The following is an 18,132-nucleotide window of genomic DNA, read 5'->3' as shown; positions in this document are numbered from 1 at the left end:
GAATTGTTAAGGTGGTACTATCCTAGTTCTGGCAGCCGTGGCGCAGTGGTTAGAGCGCTTTCTTAATAAGCAGGAGATCCAGCTTTAAAATGAGCTTAGGAAATATTTTCGCGTCACGGTAAGGAAGGAGGCGTGAACTTCCTGGTTAAATGCCCCTCCGCAGCGCTCTGTGACAAGACAGTTAGATCTTCTTGGCGCACCTGAATAAAAAAAAAAAGTTTAAAACAAAAAAAAAAAATTTTCAAATTTCAGCAGTTTGAATATCCTGGATCATGAGTCACTTTTTTTTTCTTTAAAAATTAATATAAAGTTCCTAAATTAGTATTCAAAGGCAAAAAGGTAATTTTTGAATCCCTAAAAACGACCTTAGCAACTGTGGCTGTTTATGTTTTAGCCCTAATTTAATGTCTAGTTCCATAAATATAAATTCAAAAATGACTTCAGTTATGCTCTTTGTTTCTACGAAGAAATAAGTCATAAACTGAAACAACATTTGATGTGATTTACTATTTTAGTTAGTTTAACAAGCGTGCTAATAATTGTTTTTTTTAATAAACTTCCAAGTTTTTCATAATTGTCAAGATAATTATTTTTATAGTTTGGTATTAATTATGGCAAATAAAAAAAAAAACAACTGAAAAGGAAAGAGAAAATTTCGAGGGAACTTTCACACTAACAAAGTTGTATCAGAATTTTGTTTAACTGGTGACACCAGTGGTGTAAAGAAAATTCAAGTCATGAACAAAAATATACAAAAATATTATGATTTAAATGACTTTAACTTTATAATGCATTTTAAACAGCTGAAATTAATTTTCGAAAAGTACTCTTGTTGTCAAATTTGTACCAGCAAGCTGGAAATAGCACATAATATGTTGCTGCGTAAAGGATTTCCTTTGTCTTTAAAAGTTAAATGTATTCTTTGTGATATCATTGATAATTTTTTTACATCTCCTGTAGTAAACAATGAAAAGTGTGGAAACCTTATGAAGTCAACAATCGCAGTCTAATGGCATTTCGTGAAATAGGATGTGGCAGAGAATCAATGATACGCTTTGCAAATATTATGAACATGCCACCCCCAATGACTTATTGAAATATTACCAGAGGTAATGACAAGTTACATATCGCATATCAGAAAGCTGCAATTTATAGTATGTCGAATTCTACTATGGAAGTAAGACAAAGTCTCTTAAAACTAAATAATGATTCATCAAGTCTTGTTGATTGCTCTGTTTCTGTTGATGGTACTTGGCAGAAAAGGGGAAATTCTTCCCTTAATGGTGTTGTTGCTGTGGTAGCGCACAAAAGCAAAAAAATTATCAACACTTATGTAATGTCCAGGTTTTGCAAAAGTTGTGAAATATGGAATAAAAGAAAGAATTCTTTAAAATTTGATGAGTGGAAGTTGAAACATATTTGTCAAATAAACCATTCTGGATCAGCAGGTTCAATGGAAGCAGCTGGAGCCATTGAAATATTTTCTTCTTCTGTACAAAAATACAAGCTTCACTATGCTAAGTATCTAGGTGACGGAGATACTAGTTCTTATACAAAAGTAGTTGAGTCAAAACCATATGAAGATTCATTGATTCCAGAAAAATTTGAATGCATAGGTCATTATCAAAAAAGAACAGGTAATAGATGTCGGCAATTGAGAAAAGTATTGAAAAGCCAGATATTATCGGACGGTAAAAAAATATGTGGAAAGGGAAGATTAACGGATAAAGCCATTAATACACTTCAAAATTATGTAGGCATGGCAATTAGGGAAAATACATCAAATTTACTAGAGATGCGTAACTCTGTCATTGCAGCATTGTATCACTGCTTTTGCTTCACACGAAACACGTCACTTATTTTGTTCTAAAGGCAAAAGTAGTTGGTGCAAATGGCAGTCTGATAAAGTAACTAAACTTAATACATATAAAAGTAAAGTAAATTTGCCAGAAGTTATAATAAGCAAATTAAAACCAATTTTTCAAGACTTGTCTAAAGTGGAGCATCTTAAAAAGTGTTTGCATGGTTTGATTCAATTAATTTGGAATCATTGTCCAAAAATATCTTTGTATCAAAAAAAATTGCTGAAATTGCAGTAAACTCTGCTGTTATTGCACGCAATGAAGGAGTATTAGGACTTGCTGAAGTTTTTAAATTCTAGACATTTCACCAGGATACTATTTCAATCTTAGTGCACAGCAATTTAACAAAAAACGTCTAAAAAATATTGAGTTAAAGTCAAGTGAAAGAGCTAAAAAAAGAAAAAAAGACATTAAGATCACTCAAAAAAGGTTATTTTGACAAAGAGCAAGAGGTTGAGGGTGGTCAATTGTTTTGTGCTGGCCAGTTTTTATGTTTTTAATGACTGATTTTTTTAGTTTATAACTTTTTTTATTTTAAAAGTTGTTTTTCTCAGTTTTCTACTTTTTAAATATTTCTAAAACTTGAACACGAATATCTTAGAAACTATTAACTCTTTTTGTTTGAAATTTTCAAAGTTTATTCATTGATGTTGTGGAAAAGGCTGGTGGTAGAATAAATAAAAAATATTATTTATTTTGGTCATCATCCCCTATTTTACATACCCTGTGGGCCATTTTTTTGTGTCGGTTGCAGCTCTGTAACTGCCATTTTAGTTTGGCTTAATATTTTTTAAAGATTTTACTAGGGGCCCTCGACCAACCATTCAGCTATATGCTTAAAAATTTTGAGGCTTAAATCGCAAATATTACTCAAGTTATTTATGTTCTTGTAACTGGACGTTTTTTGCTTTTTTACACTGACTCTTTTGACAACAATTTTTTATTTTAATTATGTTTTTATATTTAGTTGTTTAACTACTATCTGACAAAGTTTCTAATTTTAAGAAAAATATCAAATTTAAAAAAATAAAAAATGTAGGGTAGTACCACCTTAAGTAAACCAAAGAACATTTATCTGGTTCTTTGGTTTTGTTCCTTAAATCTAAAAATCATTCCACCTAGGCCGGATAGAAAAACTACCGAGATTTTACCTCTCCTTTAAAACTCATACAACATTAAGGTGGTAATCTACTAAAAAAGTGCAAATTTTCAAAATTCATATTATTTTAAACAGTAACTATTGTGGAATCTAAAAGTAAATAGATCTTTATATGTAAAAAATTTATAACTGATAAAAGAGATTTATTTTAGCAGGGTAATTTTGCTTCTCCTAGCAACGCTCATGGTTGGTTAAGGTTGGAAAAAAAGAAAAATTAAAAAACAAAGAAAAGTTATAGAGCAACTAGGAAATGGTTCGATGATAAATACGATGATAAACAGTATTTGAAAAAGGGGGATTTTAACCTGTTTTTATAAGTTTGTAATTTTAATATTTTAAATTTTATTAGCATTTTTATCTGTTTTATATTTCTAATTTTTTGGCAATGATTGCAGTAGCTTTATTTGTTCAATTGTCTTCAAATTTTGTTCAGACATTCATTGTAATGAGCATTCATTGTAATGTCCAGAGATAAAAAAAAATATAAGAGTACAAATTTTTTGAAAAATTTTTGATCCATAATATCAGAAGTTTGATTTTAAATTAGCTGCATTGAAAAATCTTACGATGCTTTAACATAAAAAAATTTTTATTTGCTGGTTTTGCTAAATATTTTAATTCATTTCTTGCAGGTAAAAGACAAAAAAAAGTTTAGAAGGAAAAAAAGTGTAAAAGTAGAAACAATTTTTTACTTACAGTTAAAAAAGATATTAGCAACAAACTATATTTAGCAAAAGGGCTAAATATAGTTTGTTGCTACGGGCTCTTGATAAAATGATCACTGGGCCTTTTTGGTGGATAATTGAATTTAGTCAGAAATATATATGCAGAAATCTTAATTTCTGTATTCGACTTTATTAAACTTGAAATTATTTATATTGATTTAATTAAAAAGTAATTTTTTTTACTATTAATTTTAATTTTTTAATGATATTTTAACTTAAAGTTTAACTTAAAATTAAACTTAAAAGTTTAACTTAAAATTAAACTTAAAGTTTTATCATTTTATTAAAAAAAAGCTGTATTTGGTTCGAGAGAAAAATTGGAGAACCGGGGCATCGATCCCCGTACCTCTCGCATGCTAAGCGAGCGCTCTACCATTTGAGCTAGTTCCCCTCTGACAGACTTAGAAAGTTAAATTTATAAATACAATTAAAAAACAAATATTTAAATCCTTTTTTTAAGCAAATTAATGCGCTTGAATAAAGAAATGTGTAAAATTCTTTTATGGAACAAGATGTTTCAACATGGTTCTGTGTTAAAAAAAATGTAGAAGTTTGTTTGAGTTACGCTAATAAATAACAAATAAAAACATAAGATTAAAAATATGCAATAAATATTCAAAAACAGTATTAAAAAGCCATAAAACTATAAAGGAAACTTTAATGTTATTTTTAAAGGTTCATTAAAAGTCATAGGTTAAGAAATTAGGCTTCCGCGAAATACAGGAAAACAAATCAATAATCTAAATCTCAGACCGAAGATTTTCAAGTTTGTTACAGAATAAAACTGTTTAATAGCCGTCACATACTTGAAATTATACCGTTAAGATTTCCGATGGTTAATAAAATAATATTTTTTTGAATTAGAATTTATACTTTGTTTTTTTAGAGAACAATATTGATATAAACAAGGAGGTATAATAGATAATTAAATCTCTTTAATAATAATAAAAGTGAAACCTTTATTTTTTTAAAATTCAAAACAAATAAACGAGCAATTTTTTAGATTTTGATTTTAGACTACACCCACTTTGCCAAGAAAAAAGACCTGGACTTATCGCTGTTAGTTATCGCTGATAATTTCAGATGAGGGAGGTCTGAAAAAAGTATTAAATGCTTAATAAACGTCTTAAACACGTCTTGTGCTTACAGGGTCACTACCAGTTGGCATCAGTATAGCATGCACTTTGCAAGCGTATTCTTCAGACTTTAGATTCTCTCTCAACTATCCAATGCTCTCATATGATGCTAATCCTGGTTGGTGGCGTATTTTTTAGTCTAAGTTTTTCTGCCGTTTAGTCGTATTTCTAATATTGGCACCATATGCCAACGTTGCCAAGGTCAGATTGCAGAATTGCCGTATCTTTTAGCCGGATTTGCAAAATTCGGCTAGCTAATTTTGATAAGCATTTGCCAAGTATTTTACTTACAACTTTACAACATAAAACGTTCAAAATAGAATCATAAAAAAACGATATAAGCGATCAATTTCCGAACTTTTTCGTTTCTGATTTTTTTTAAAAAAAAGAAAAAACAAGTAATAACGGAAGAAAAAAAAACAGATTAATGAATTCAATATTGAGACGTTAAAAAATTATTTACTCACAGTAAACTAGACATGATTCCATAATCTAACGAAACCTACGAATTTTTCTACAATGAGTTTTTTAATGCGTACGATAAAGTGTTTCCAAAGAAGGATATCAAAATCAAGTTTAAAAGTCTACCAAGCTGTATCCCAAACTTTGGATTACAAAGGAATTTATTGAACTTTCCAAGAAAATACAAAAAACTATATAAAAAAATAATTTAAAAAGACTTATCAAAAGACAAAAAAATTTAGAAAAACCTGGTTGAAAATTTGAAAGAAAAAATCTAAAAAAAATTAATTATCAAATTTATTATAAAAAATCTTGCGAGGCGATAGGAAAAGAAAGCTCATGGTAATACGTTACCAAAATATTTATACTCTGAGGATGAAGTTGTCTCATATCAAATGCTAATAAATAAACCAGTGCCAATCCATTGCTCAGAAAACTTGGAGTGCTAAATGAGTGCAACCTGAATTCTCAACAACATACCGAGCAGGGCTGACGACACGGGTCGAAATGCACAACCTTTAATTTTTTAAAAAGTCCACTTTTTTTAGAAATTCCTAAATAAAAAACATTTTAGAAAAAAAGTGGGGGAGCCAATACCCCCAGCCCCTTCTGCCGGTGTCGTCAGCGCTGCCGAGGGAGGGCCACAATTGTGGAACTCATTTCTTCCAAATAATAGTAAAACTATAACTTCAATTCGAACTTTTAAAAATAATTTAAAAAAAAAAGATACTTGAGTATGAGGTATTTCAAATTCTATTTTATTTTTATAATACCGTAAACTACCGCTTATTCGAGCCTGCACTTATTCTAATTTCCGCATATTTGAAGCAATCTTCCTACCCTGTGAATTTTCCTTAACAAAATTATGCAAATATCCATCAGTTATTAAAAATTTTGGTTATTCGAAATGATTTTTTACTCCTCTTGACAAGATCCCCATCAGTTATTCGAAGTTTCTTTCGATTGATACCATTTAATTGCATTTCAAAACGTAACAATACGGAACTTTATCAAAATATAATAAACGAAATAACGTTATTAAAATATAATTAAAAAATCGAACACATTGCAGTGTATTACGGTAATAATTTCAAAGTTGCATCTACACAAAAGAAGACAACAACAACAACAACAACAACAACAACAACAACAACAACAACAACAACAACAACAACAACAACAACAACAACAACAACAACAACAACAACAACAACAACAACAACAACAACAACAACAACAACAACAAGATATTTAATCTCCTTTTTAAATCACACGATAATATTATAATAATGATAAATATAATAAGAAAAAGAAGAAAAAAAAAATTAAAAAAATTAAAAAGGATAATAATAATTAAAAAAAAAATCATAATTCTATTCTTAGGCGTGTCCAGACCTAATTCGGAGGTCGCACACAACAGTGGCATATTCAGGGGGAGTAGGTTCCTACTTACTGGATTAAGCATAAAGAAGACATAATCAGTATGAGTCTGGTCAATTAGGAGCAAAGAGACAAAAGTTAAGTTTTAGAAAGCATGATACCGTTGATAAAGCTGTATATAAATGATTTGTAAACACACGTGAACTAAATGTACCGATTGGTGGACACATCACTGGGGAGAAAGCTTTAAGTTTTGCAAAAGAACTCAACATTGTGGGTTTTAAAGCTTCAGAAAGATGGCTTGATCCACGGAAATGTAGACATAATTTTTATTAACTATTTCTGGCGAGGAAAGGTCGTGTACTGAGGAAAAGACATCAAGTTGAGAGCAAACCCATTTGTCCGCGATCCTCTCAAGGTATGAATTGAGGGATATTTAAATTGGAAAGGCAGAAAACCCGCGATATTTCAAAGATGTAAAAAAGTCTACCTTGTCAGTACAAGTTCCAAAATAAATCCTGGATGGACTAAAAAATTATGTAAGATGGCTTGATGCAAAGTTTAATGCTGAGGGTAGAAAAGTTGCTCTAATCATACATAGCTGCCAAGCTCATCCTAATATTGACAATTTTAAAGCAACTAAATTAATATTTTTACCTCCAAATACAACCTTCAAAACTCAACCAATGAAAGAGAGATTCATAAAAGCATTGAATGCTTTTTATCACACGAATGTTATGAGGCGTCAGATCAAATATATCGATGCTTGTAAAACGACCCCAAATATCAATATTCTTGAAGTTATGTGCATGTCGGTCAAGTCATGGGGTGCTGTATCGACAAAAATGAGTTGTTTTAGAAATGCAGGCATCTCGCAGGAAATATAGATTGCAAGAATATATGGTGAAGATGATCTTTTCAAATTGCTTGAAAAGAATGTCAACGAGCTTGAAGATTTAGTAAATATAGATTTTGGTATTTGTACAAGCAAAGCAACTGCTATTACAGATCGAGAAATTCTGAATTCCATTACTATCAACAATTGGGCTAAGGTAGACAGGAGATATATAAAGAGTCAAACGATTTACCTCCCAAAAAGCCAAAATTATCAAAGATTGCGCGTGATTAGAGTTAATTGAATGTTGATCTCTTTTTGAAAATAACGACGTCAAAACAAGACAACAGCTTAGTCTAGTATCAAAAATGTTTGAAAACATTCTCTAGAAGCAAAAAAGCAATTTGTACAATTTTTTCAAAAATAAATTTTTATTTTAAATTTTTTTAGATAAGACTTAAACAGCATCTTCCAAAAGTTTTTTTTTCAAAGTTTTTCTTCTTTTTGACTCTCTACTTCTGTTAAAATTTGATAACACCTTGTAGGGATGAAAATTTCCTGGAAATTTTGAACTCGGGAGAAAGAAAACCATTTTCTCAAAACTATACACATGGCGCTTGGTTCCGTTTCGTTTTCAAACATCCAATTAATGGGTAAAATTTTATGTCTTATTTAGGTAGTTGTAAAGGAGAATTTTATGGTAAAATATTGTGAAGCAGATTATAAAAACTTTAGAAAACTCCCTCTGAAGAACACATTTTTTGGAATTTTTTTGAGTTTTGTTATTGTTACTATAAGTAGCAACAATAATAATTTATTTTAAAATTTTCTAAAATTATTTTATCCTGTTGTTTGCTTAGCATATAGACGTTTAATGCCATAGCAAGCTTTGTTTAAGGCTAAACACAATTTACACCCCTATTCCTAAAGGGGAGGGACATTTTTCAATGTCTATTAAATTGACCCATAGCCCAGAAATAAAGAACTAATGATTTCGAGGTCATAAATTCCGCCGCTATTTTTTTATAAGTGCTTTTAAGACTTGAGTCTCACAAGCCACAAACATGCTAGGGCATTTTTGACTTTATAAACCAATAAATTAAAAAAATATGCTAGACTTTAAAACGGTTTAAATGTATGCCGTATTTTTCAAACAATACTGCTAAGTGGGTAAATTGCAAGGGTGGATACATAGGGGAGGAGGGATGATAGGGCAACTGCCCCCCTCCATCCTCCCTCCTCCATTATTTGAAAAAACTTTTTTTTGTGTTTAGTATTTGTAAAAAAAAACTGTTAAAAAAGCATACTTGATTTGTTGATTATTATAACAACTTTTATTACAAATTCTAATTAACGATTTCCCGAGTTCGCAAAACGGTCAGTCACGTTTTCAACATTTACTGGAATTTCTCTGTGCACATTAAGTAAGCCCAATCCGACTAGTCTTTTTTCATTTGTGTTCTCAGCCAATTTTTAATTCTTCGCAAGGTTGAGAAGCTACGTTCAGCACTGGCGACATACTTACAGGACATGACTTACAACTATTACATCAATTTAACAGGTTTGTGTTAGGTAAATTATTCTTTCAAAGTTATACAAAACAATAAGATTGGCTTAGATAATTGTAGAGACAATTATTTAAAAGAATTTTATAGAACAAGACAGAATAAAGCTGAAAAACATTAAAAAATAGTCTGAAAAACGTTAGAAAAATATTCTGAAAAACATTAAAAAATAGTCTGAAAGTCATTTTAAAAAATAGTCTGTATGAAATAGTCTGTAATCAGTCATTAAAAAAATAGTCTGAAAAACATTAAAAAAATAGCTTGGTATGATACATAAAAAACACACACAATTCACTGAATTGTGTGAGTGTGTTTTATAAGTATCATACCAAACAAATTAATTTTTTATTATTTTACTGAACATTCAGATCAAATGTGTTATCTATTGTCATTTTTAGATAAATTATTATAATCTAACAGAGATTATAAGATGTACCATTTTTAAAAAAAATTTTCTTAAACGCAAATCTTCCTATTTTTTTTTTTAATATAAATATGAGCAGCCGTGGCGCAGCGGTAGCGCATTTGCTTTAGAAACAAATGATCCGTGGTTCAAACCCCACATGGAGAGGCGTGAACTTCCAATTAAATGCTCATCCGCAGTGTTCTGTGATAGTATCCGCGGTGTTCTATGATAGAATTCCAATTAAATGCTCATCCGCGGTGTTCTGTGATCCGCGGTGTTCTGTGACCGTAAGGACTTCTTGGGGCACTTAAATAAAATTAAAAAAGAAAAAAAAAGTGCGAACTTTACAGATCAAAAATCTTTGTTTCTTCAAAATATTCTACAAAAATAAAATACAATAAAATTTGTTTTTCTAAAAAAAGATTTTATTCTTTTCATTTTGTGAGTATTTTACGCCGTAGTTGAAAGAAGTGAAAGCTAGAAATATGTTATGCACAAACTCAAAAGACAAGCTAACTCGGAAAACATGTACTTTTTGTTGCTTCACAAAAGTAATATACGTAAAGTATATTTTTTGAAAAAAATGCAATAAAATAAAATTAAAAAAAATTGACTGAAAGATGTAAATTTTTCGCTTGTGGGTATATTATTAAAAAAATAAAATTGTGATTTATGCTTGAATGATAAGTGTTTTGTATGAGAGAAACCCATGAGAAATTATTTTATATTATTGGTTATATTATTGAAAGTATTCGAATCATAGCGTTCTCTACCACAGGCCTTGTCTTTTTTGACTTGCGGCATTGAACGAGCAAGACGTGTTTATCGAGCGATTAGTTATTTACAAAATGGAAGTTATGATGAAAAATATAGAAAAACTAATAAGCACCAAACTTGATGAGCAAAAAAAAGGCATTTTAACTGAAACTGCTATACTTTTAAAAAATCAGGAAAAGATATTAACCGATATTTTAAGTGCGAACTTAAAAATAATAACCGATCGACTTTACAAACTTGAAAACGAGTTTAATAAAAACAAATCGAAACTTGTAATTGTTGAAAAAGACATCATTGATTTAAAGGAAAGTATTAACTTTCAGGAAGAAAATTTTTTAAATGAAATATTACAAACAAACGGTTTGTTAGACATCGAAATTGGCAATTTAAAAAACAAATTTAATTACTTGGAAAAACGTTCACGACAGAATAGCCTAAGAATTGATGGATTAACTGAGCTGCCCACTGAAACTTGGAATGATCGTGCAAATGAGCTTAAAAATATATTTATAAACAAGCTGGGAATCTCCGAGGAAATAATAGTTGAAAGAGCTTATCGTATCGGGAAAATAAAAGAAGATAAATCTTCACGAACCATGATTATTAAATTATTAGACTTTCAAAATAAAAATAAAATACTAACATCAGCAAAAAAACTCAAGGGAACGGGTATTTTCATTAACGAAGACTTCTCGAATGAAACAATGGAGATTAGGAAAAAGCTTTGGGAAGAAGTCAAACAGCTACGCAAAGAAGGTAAATACGCTATTATCAAATATGATAAAATATTTGTCAGAGAATTTCGTAAATAGGAGAGTGTTTGCAAAAAAATAAAAAAAAAATAAAAAAAAAACCGCGATCTTTGTAATTAAATTATGTAAACCGACAAAATGGCAATCGAAACAATAGAGTTTGAAATTTACTCCGATTACCATTACTCCGATTATTTTAAAACCGCAAAAAATATTTTACCTAACGATTTTTATCACGCAGATAAAAAAATATTTAACGAAAAATGTTGTAATACAGAATATTTTGAAATTGATACTTTTAAATCCCAATTCAAACAAGGTAATGAAGATTTTACAGTTATTCACATAAACATAAGAAGTATTAACTCAAATATCGACAAATTGAAAAGTTTTCTTTTAGAATGTAATTATTCATTCAGCATGATTTGTATTACAGAAACGTGGTGTACTGACGTATTTTCTCAAGCAAATTCAAACCTTCAAGTTACTAACTACCACATGATTTCTTTTGAAAGGAAAATACCCACTTTCAAATATTCTTCTCACTTACACAAAACTCTTCCTCATTAAATAATTCAAAAATTAAAACATATAAAAGAAAAATTAACAAATCTTCGATTCACAAATTTAAAGAAACTTTATCAAAAACAAATTGGTCAAATGTTTATCAACAATGCAACCGAGGACTTACAAATACTGCTTATAATATATTTATTGATATTTTTCTTGAGCACTACAATAAACACTTTCCAATTATTGAAAAAGAAATAAAAGTTAAATATTTGAAATGTCCATGGATAACTAACGGAATAAAGAAATCGTCAAAGAAAAAACAAAAACTATACATTAAATATTTAAAAAATAGAAACGAAAAAAATCTTACTGTCTATAAACAATACAAAAACCTATTTGAAAAAATTAAAAATAAATCAAAAAAAAATCTATTATTCTAAACAATTACAAAAACACAATGGTAGCATTAAAAAAACATTGGAAATTATGAACGATATTATCGGAAAAACCAAAACTAAATCCGAAATGTTACCCTCCAGAATTGCGGAAAATGGAATTGAGTATACAGATAAAGAAACTTTGTCAGGTTAGGACCGATATTTACAAAAAAGTTATTACATTTGTCTCCGACAAATTTAATAACTTTTTTGTAAATATCGGTCCTAACCTGGCATCCAAGATAAACAACTCGAACAATTCATTTAATAACTATTTTACTGACCATACTAGTTCATTTTCTGAGAGTGACCTAAAATTGGAGGAATTTGAAGAAGCAAAAAAATCAATCAGAAAGAACAAAGCTCCAGGCATCGATGACATTTCCAGCAATGTAGTATATGATATTTTATCCATTGTAGCAGATCCTTTATTTAATGTTTTCAAGTCATCAATTAGAACTGGAGTTGTTCCGAACAAATTAAAAATTGCGATTTAAAACTGTATTTAAAACTGGAGACACGGCATTGCTAACCAATTATAGACCTATCTCAATTCTTCCAGTGTTTTCCAAACTCCTGGAAAGAATAATGTACAACCGACTTTATAAATATTTAGCAGACAATAAAATTCTAAGTGAATGTCAATATGACTTTCAAACTAATCATTCTACGGAACATGCAACCTTAGACCTAATGGACAACATTAGCTCGTCATTTCATAAAGGAAAATTTGTATTGGGAGTTTTTATCGATCTTACAAAAGCTTTCGATACTGTCAACCATAAAATTCTGCTCGAAAAAATGAGAAAATACGGTATAAAAAATCAAACTAATAAATGGTTCACTAATTATTTAAATAACAGGCAACAGTGTGTTATTATAGACGGTATCACTAATACGGAGTTATTAAAAATCAAATGCGGTGTCCCCCAGGGATCTATTCTTGCACCTTTATTATTCCTTATCTACATTAACGGTCTTCCTAAAGCCTCTACAAATCTCGATTGTATAATGTTTGCAGATGATACCAATCTGTTCTATTCATCTACCTCTATCAATGACCTCTTTGATAAAGTCAACTTTGAACTTCAAAATCTTAAAACATGGTTCAGTGCTAACAAGTTATCATTAAACGCGCAAAAAACTAAATATATTTTATTTCACTTAAAGAAACAGAAGAACAAACTACCATCAATTCTACCGACACTAAGTATTGACTACAAAAAAATTGAAAGAACCCAAACAGTTAAATGTCTTGGTGTGATTATTGACGAAAATGTTTTTATGGACAGCTCATATTAATGCCATCAACACTAAAATATATAAAAGTATTGGTATACTTTTTAAAGCTAGACCATTTTTATCGCAAAAAAACCTAAAACTTCTTTACTTTTCCTTTATACATAGTTATCTCACATATGCCAACATAGCCTGGAGAAGCACACACAAGACAAAATTAATATCTCTTTATCGACGACAAAAACATGCTTCTAGAATAATACATCATAAAAACAAACTGACCCACGCTAAACCCCTATTAAAAGAAATGAAAGCACTAAACATTTACCAAATTAATATCTACGCTAACATTTTGTTCATGCTTAAATAAAAACTAGGATTATTTTTTTTTTTTTTTTTTTTTTTTTTTTTGTTCTTTTATCTTTACAATATTGTGATTCTATCTATATAACTGATACAAATTTACAATTTTTATAAAATATATGATGGTAGGAGAAAAAATAAAATCTCACAACTTTATAGAATACAAAGAATATAACTGCAGGGTATCATTATTATTAAAAGAACGCGGGAAACTTGCAGAAGACCAGATGGTCTTGTCATCAAGAAACCGCTTGTACTAGTAATATTTTTTGTATTTTTGTTTTTACATGTTTCTAGTTTCACAAAATATAATGGTAGTTCATTTTATATTGGATTCACATATAATAAAATGTAAGATAAAAAATAATTGATAAATGCTAGATTTTGCACACATAAATATATGATTAGGCATAAATAAAATTATTTTTGATTTATATATTTTTTATATTAATATTTGTTATTGAAGTTTTTTGGGATTTTCGCTTCAACGTTAATTTTGGCTCTAGTTTCAGTATTAGTTTAGTGTAAGTTCATATAATTGTTTATATTTAAAACGAATTTTTTTAGTAAGATTTTCAAACAATTTTGGTTATCTAATTTTGTAATTATGGCATTTCTGGATATCAGTTTATTATAGAGATAGGGACCGCGATATGAAATTGTGAAACGCGATAGTTTTGTTTTTCTAAACGGTATATTAAAGTTTCCTACTTCTCGAGTGTCATATCTATTTCTATTGCTTTTAAAGAAATCATTTGAGAAATGTGATGGGACAAGCCCGAGTTTATATTTCAGCATAAACAATAAGTTTTGATAAATGTTTATTCTATAGACGTTTAGTGCATTAAGGAGTTTTAACAAAGGTTCAGCATGAGTGAATTTGTCTTTTTTATAGACAATTCTAACGGCATGTTTTTGACGTCGATAAAGTGATTTCAAATTGGATTTATTGGTACTTGCCCATGCTCCAAACCGATTCACAGGAAACTTCTTTCAATCTAATATCAACAAATTTAACACAAGAGCAACTGGTAACTTTTTTGTACCCCTGAAAGAAAATAAAAGTTCTCAATTTTCTATTTCTTATCGTGGCCCATATTTATTCAACAAATTAATTCCGAATTACACTTCGATTTCTCTCCCAGGCAATATAACTTCTTTAAAGTCGAAACTCAAAAATCATGTTCTTAATATGGATAATTACCTAGAAATGTTCTAGTTCTGATGGTAAATCAAAATTTACGCTCAAATTAAAATAATCAGCAATCAAATACATATGGAAAATGTAAATTTTTGTTTAACAAATAAAGCTAGTATTATTATTATTATAAACCTCAACACTAACACAAAACATAGTTCAATTAAAAAGAAAAGAAAAAAAAGTTTGCAATAATAACATGTAAAACATTTCTTTAATGAGAATCACATTGTTTATATGTGTGCTTTACGCAATACCTCAAGGTTCTCGATGATAAGACTAATCTCAGTCTTCTACGAGTTCCCTACAACAACAAAACCCTTCTTATCAAGTCATAGCATACCTAATTATTGCTTCCTATACTTAACGGTATTTTGTAAAATGTATTTTTTGTTTTATTTAGGAAGTACAGTTTCTTTATAATATTGCAGTGTAAAAAATTTGTAATTAATATGAAAATTTAAAGAATTAAAAAAAAAAAAAAAAAGGTTAAACTATTAAAAGAATACTCAGGGTGTTCCGGAATGGAAACCCTAATGTCTGGCCGGAACAGGGTTTGTCAGAACAAGATTATATTTATGTTATTTTTTAACTTTAACACCATGGCTATATAATATATATATATATATATATATATATATATATATATATATATATATATATATATATATATATATATATATATATATATATATATATATATATATATATACAACCTATAATATTTATAACCTATTTGATTAATTTGATTCTTGTTTTATTTAAATATAATATGTTGTTCTTATATGTTTTTGTTGTTATAATATGTCGTTCCTATTTCAATTTTATAAATTGAAAGTTTTAACCTACATAATACTAGGCACTAGGATCAAAGGCAATGAAATTTCTGTAAAAACCAAAAAAATAAACTTTAGTTAAAGAACGAGAGCTTTTTTATATTGTAAGAGCAAACAAATTCATATACATCTATAAAAATTCGAATTTCCCGGAAAGAAATATCTTTGAAATGCAAAACACATTTTTAAGAATGGAAAAATATTTCGACACTTTACAAACATTCATACACTGTCTAATAGCTGCTGTACCTTCTGGTTGACGTCAAGTTAAATCTTTGTGTAAGAGTTCTATTCTTGAATGCTTTTTATGTTTTAAAGCAAAATTTTCAGCTGAAAATTTTCAGATTCCTAAAGCTGTACGATTATATGCAAAATCAATTAATTTCTTTTCATCATCTTCATCTAAAATTGTTGGATGTCTAGGTTTGGCTCCCATTTCCGTTTTTCCAGAAAGTCAAATTTCTAATGAACATCTTAGAATGTCAAAAACTTTACATGCCGGTCGCTGTGAAACTCCATTTTTAACAGCTTTAATTGCTGATATCATCGATTTGTCATTCCATAAACGGTGTTTTCTAAAAATTCTAAAAAAAGTTATGCTCATTGAAGTTACAAAATTTGATTGCTTAATAAAACTGCAACCAATTTTAAAATGACAGATTCGGCAAACGGTAGTTTTGTTATGGAACTTTTTGTTTAGAAGCGCAATATTTTGCTTTATTTACAATTTTTTTTTTTTGTTCTTTTTATTACAATCTGAATAAAACTCGTGTTACATGTTAAAATAAATCGTTAAAATATATTATATAAATACTAAAAAATATATATATTTTTAATATAAAGAACGCGAAGACTCGCAGAAGACTACTAGGTCTTGTCATCGAGAACCGCTAGAACGTTAAATACAATAAAATAAAGTTACAAGATAAAAACTCTTGACTTGACAAAAATATAAATATCGTTAGTGGTCAAATATATTCAAAACTAATAATAAAGCTATCTTATGAAGCCATCAAAACCAAGCATTCAAAAATAAAGAAATTTGTCATCGATTTTAAAAACTATTTCTTTTAGTTTTTTTTTAAATACTGGATAACTCCATTCATGAGTAAAATCAAAATTTTTTAAGACTATTTTGTTCCATAAAAATGCTCCACGGATATTTGTTTTACATTTTGGTTGTCGTATAAAATTATTATTTCGGAGTATATATTTGTTTTTTTCTTTACATGAATATAAATCACTAAAAGAAACTGGACATAAATTAATTTTACATTTAAACATAAAACAAAGAACGTTGAAAATATTAACCTTATAAATATTAAGAATGTTCATGTTAAATAAAAGAGGCTTTGCATGAGTAAAACGATCTTTTGTATAATATTGTAACTTAGGTACATATTCTGCTACAAAAAGTTAGATGTCTGCTACATAACCTTTTTCAATAAAATTTGGCATTTACGTAGAAAATAAGTATTTAAACTTTTCTCAATAGTTTCAAAAATGTTCTCAACATTTCATCAATATAAATTTGATGTCTGATCAACAACGAAGTTTTTAAGAAAAGTTAATTCAATAAAAGCGGTTGTAACTACAAAAAAAAATCTAAAAATGAAGTTTAACTCTTCTACTTTTCAAAGAAAGTCTATGTTGATATATAATTCTAAAAAATAACACAACAAAATAGATCTTTACAACTCAAACGCCAAGCACGCTTTGATAAAATGGTCGAAGATTTTGATTAAATAATCGGTACCGTAACTCATTGGATACGCACGTACCAACATATACACGTATCAAGTAATTTAAGTCGTTCATTCTCTTTCTCTCTCTGTATATATATATATATATATATATATATATATATATATATATATATATATATATATATATATATATATATATATATATATATATATATATATATATATATATATATATATATATATATATATATCTGTGTTTAAGTGATTAATTTTAAAAACTATGCATTTCAGGCACCACCAGAGTTAAGACTTGTCATGGCCAGATAAAGGATAATGGCTAGATAAATGCATACACGGTTTTAACAATATTTTATAATAATATTAGTAGCAATTTAAAAGATTTTTTAACGCAAAATGTTTGGATGTAATCAGTAAAACTTTGATAATATCAAACATAATATTCATCAAATTTTAAAAAAATGTTCTGAAAGCAGTTAAAGATTCAATAAGTGCTTTAAACAGCATATTTATTTTATTATTATTATTATTTTGTCTTTAATGTTTTGCAGTTTAAAAATATTACAATAACCAATTATATTTTACAATTTTTACATTAGTAACGACAGGACTTCTAGAAGATCATGTGGATCTAGTCATGAAGCCCTTTACGGTATATGGTTAATTTTTGATAAAAATTCGATGTCTTAAGTGAAATAATAATACAACTTTATGCAAAAACATGTAAAAACCAAGATAAAATTTTAAAAAACTTAAAAAAAAA

The 18,132-nt window shown here is 28.5% G+C and overlaps 1 protein-coding gene and 1 non-coding gene across 2 annotated transcripts; one reads left to right on the top strand and one right to left on the bottom strand.

Moving 5' to 3' along the window:
- Nucleotides 1-4,064: 4,064 nt before the first annotated feature.
- trnaa-agc (transfer RNA alanine (anticodon AGC)) lies at nucleotides 4,065-4,137 on the bottom strand. The gene has a single exon. It is a non-coding gene; the product is annotated as a tRNA-Ala (tRNA).
- A 6,241-nt stretch (nucleotides 4,138-10,378) lies between these two features.
- LOC136083018 (uncharacterized) lies at nucleotides 10,379-11,119 on the top strand. Its single transcript, XM_065802430.1, has one exon. The coding sequence runs from the start codon at nucleotides 10,379-10,381 to the stop codon at nucleotides 11,117-11,119; it is 741 nt and encodes a 246-aa protein (XP_065658502.1).
- Nucleotides 11,120-18,132: the final 7,013 nt, after the last annotated feature.

The sequence above is a fragment of the Hydra vulgaris genome, chromosome 08 (genome assembly GCF_038396675.1).
Source record: "Hydra vulgaris chromosome 08, alternate assembly HydraT2T_AEP".
Lineage (NCBI taxonomy): Eukaryota > Metazoa > Cnidaria > Hydrozoa > Anthoathecata > Hydridae > Hydra > Hydra vulgaris.
The sequence above is the reverse complement of the archived record's forward strand: the minus strand, read 5'-3'. Positions and strand labels throughout refer to the sequence as shown.

Coding starts and splice junctions, on each gene's coding strand:
- LOC136083018 (XM_065802430.1), top strand. CDS start 10,379: ATGGAAGTTATGATGAAAAATATAGAAAAACTAATAAGCACCAAACTT.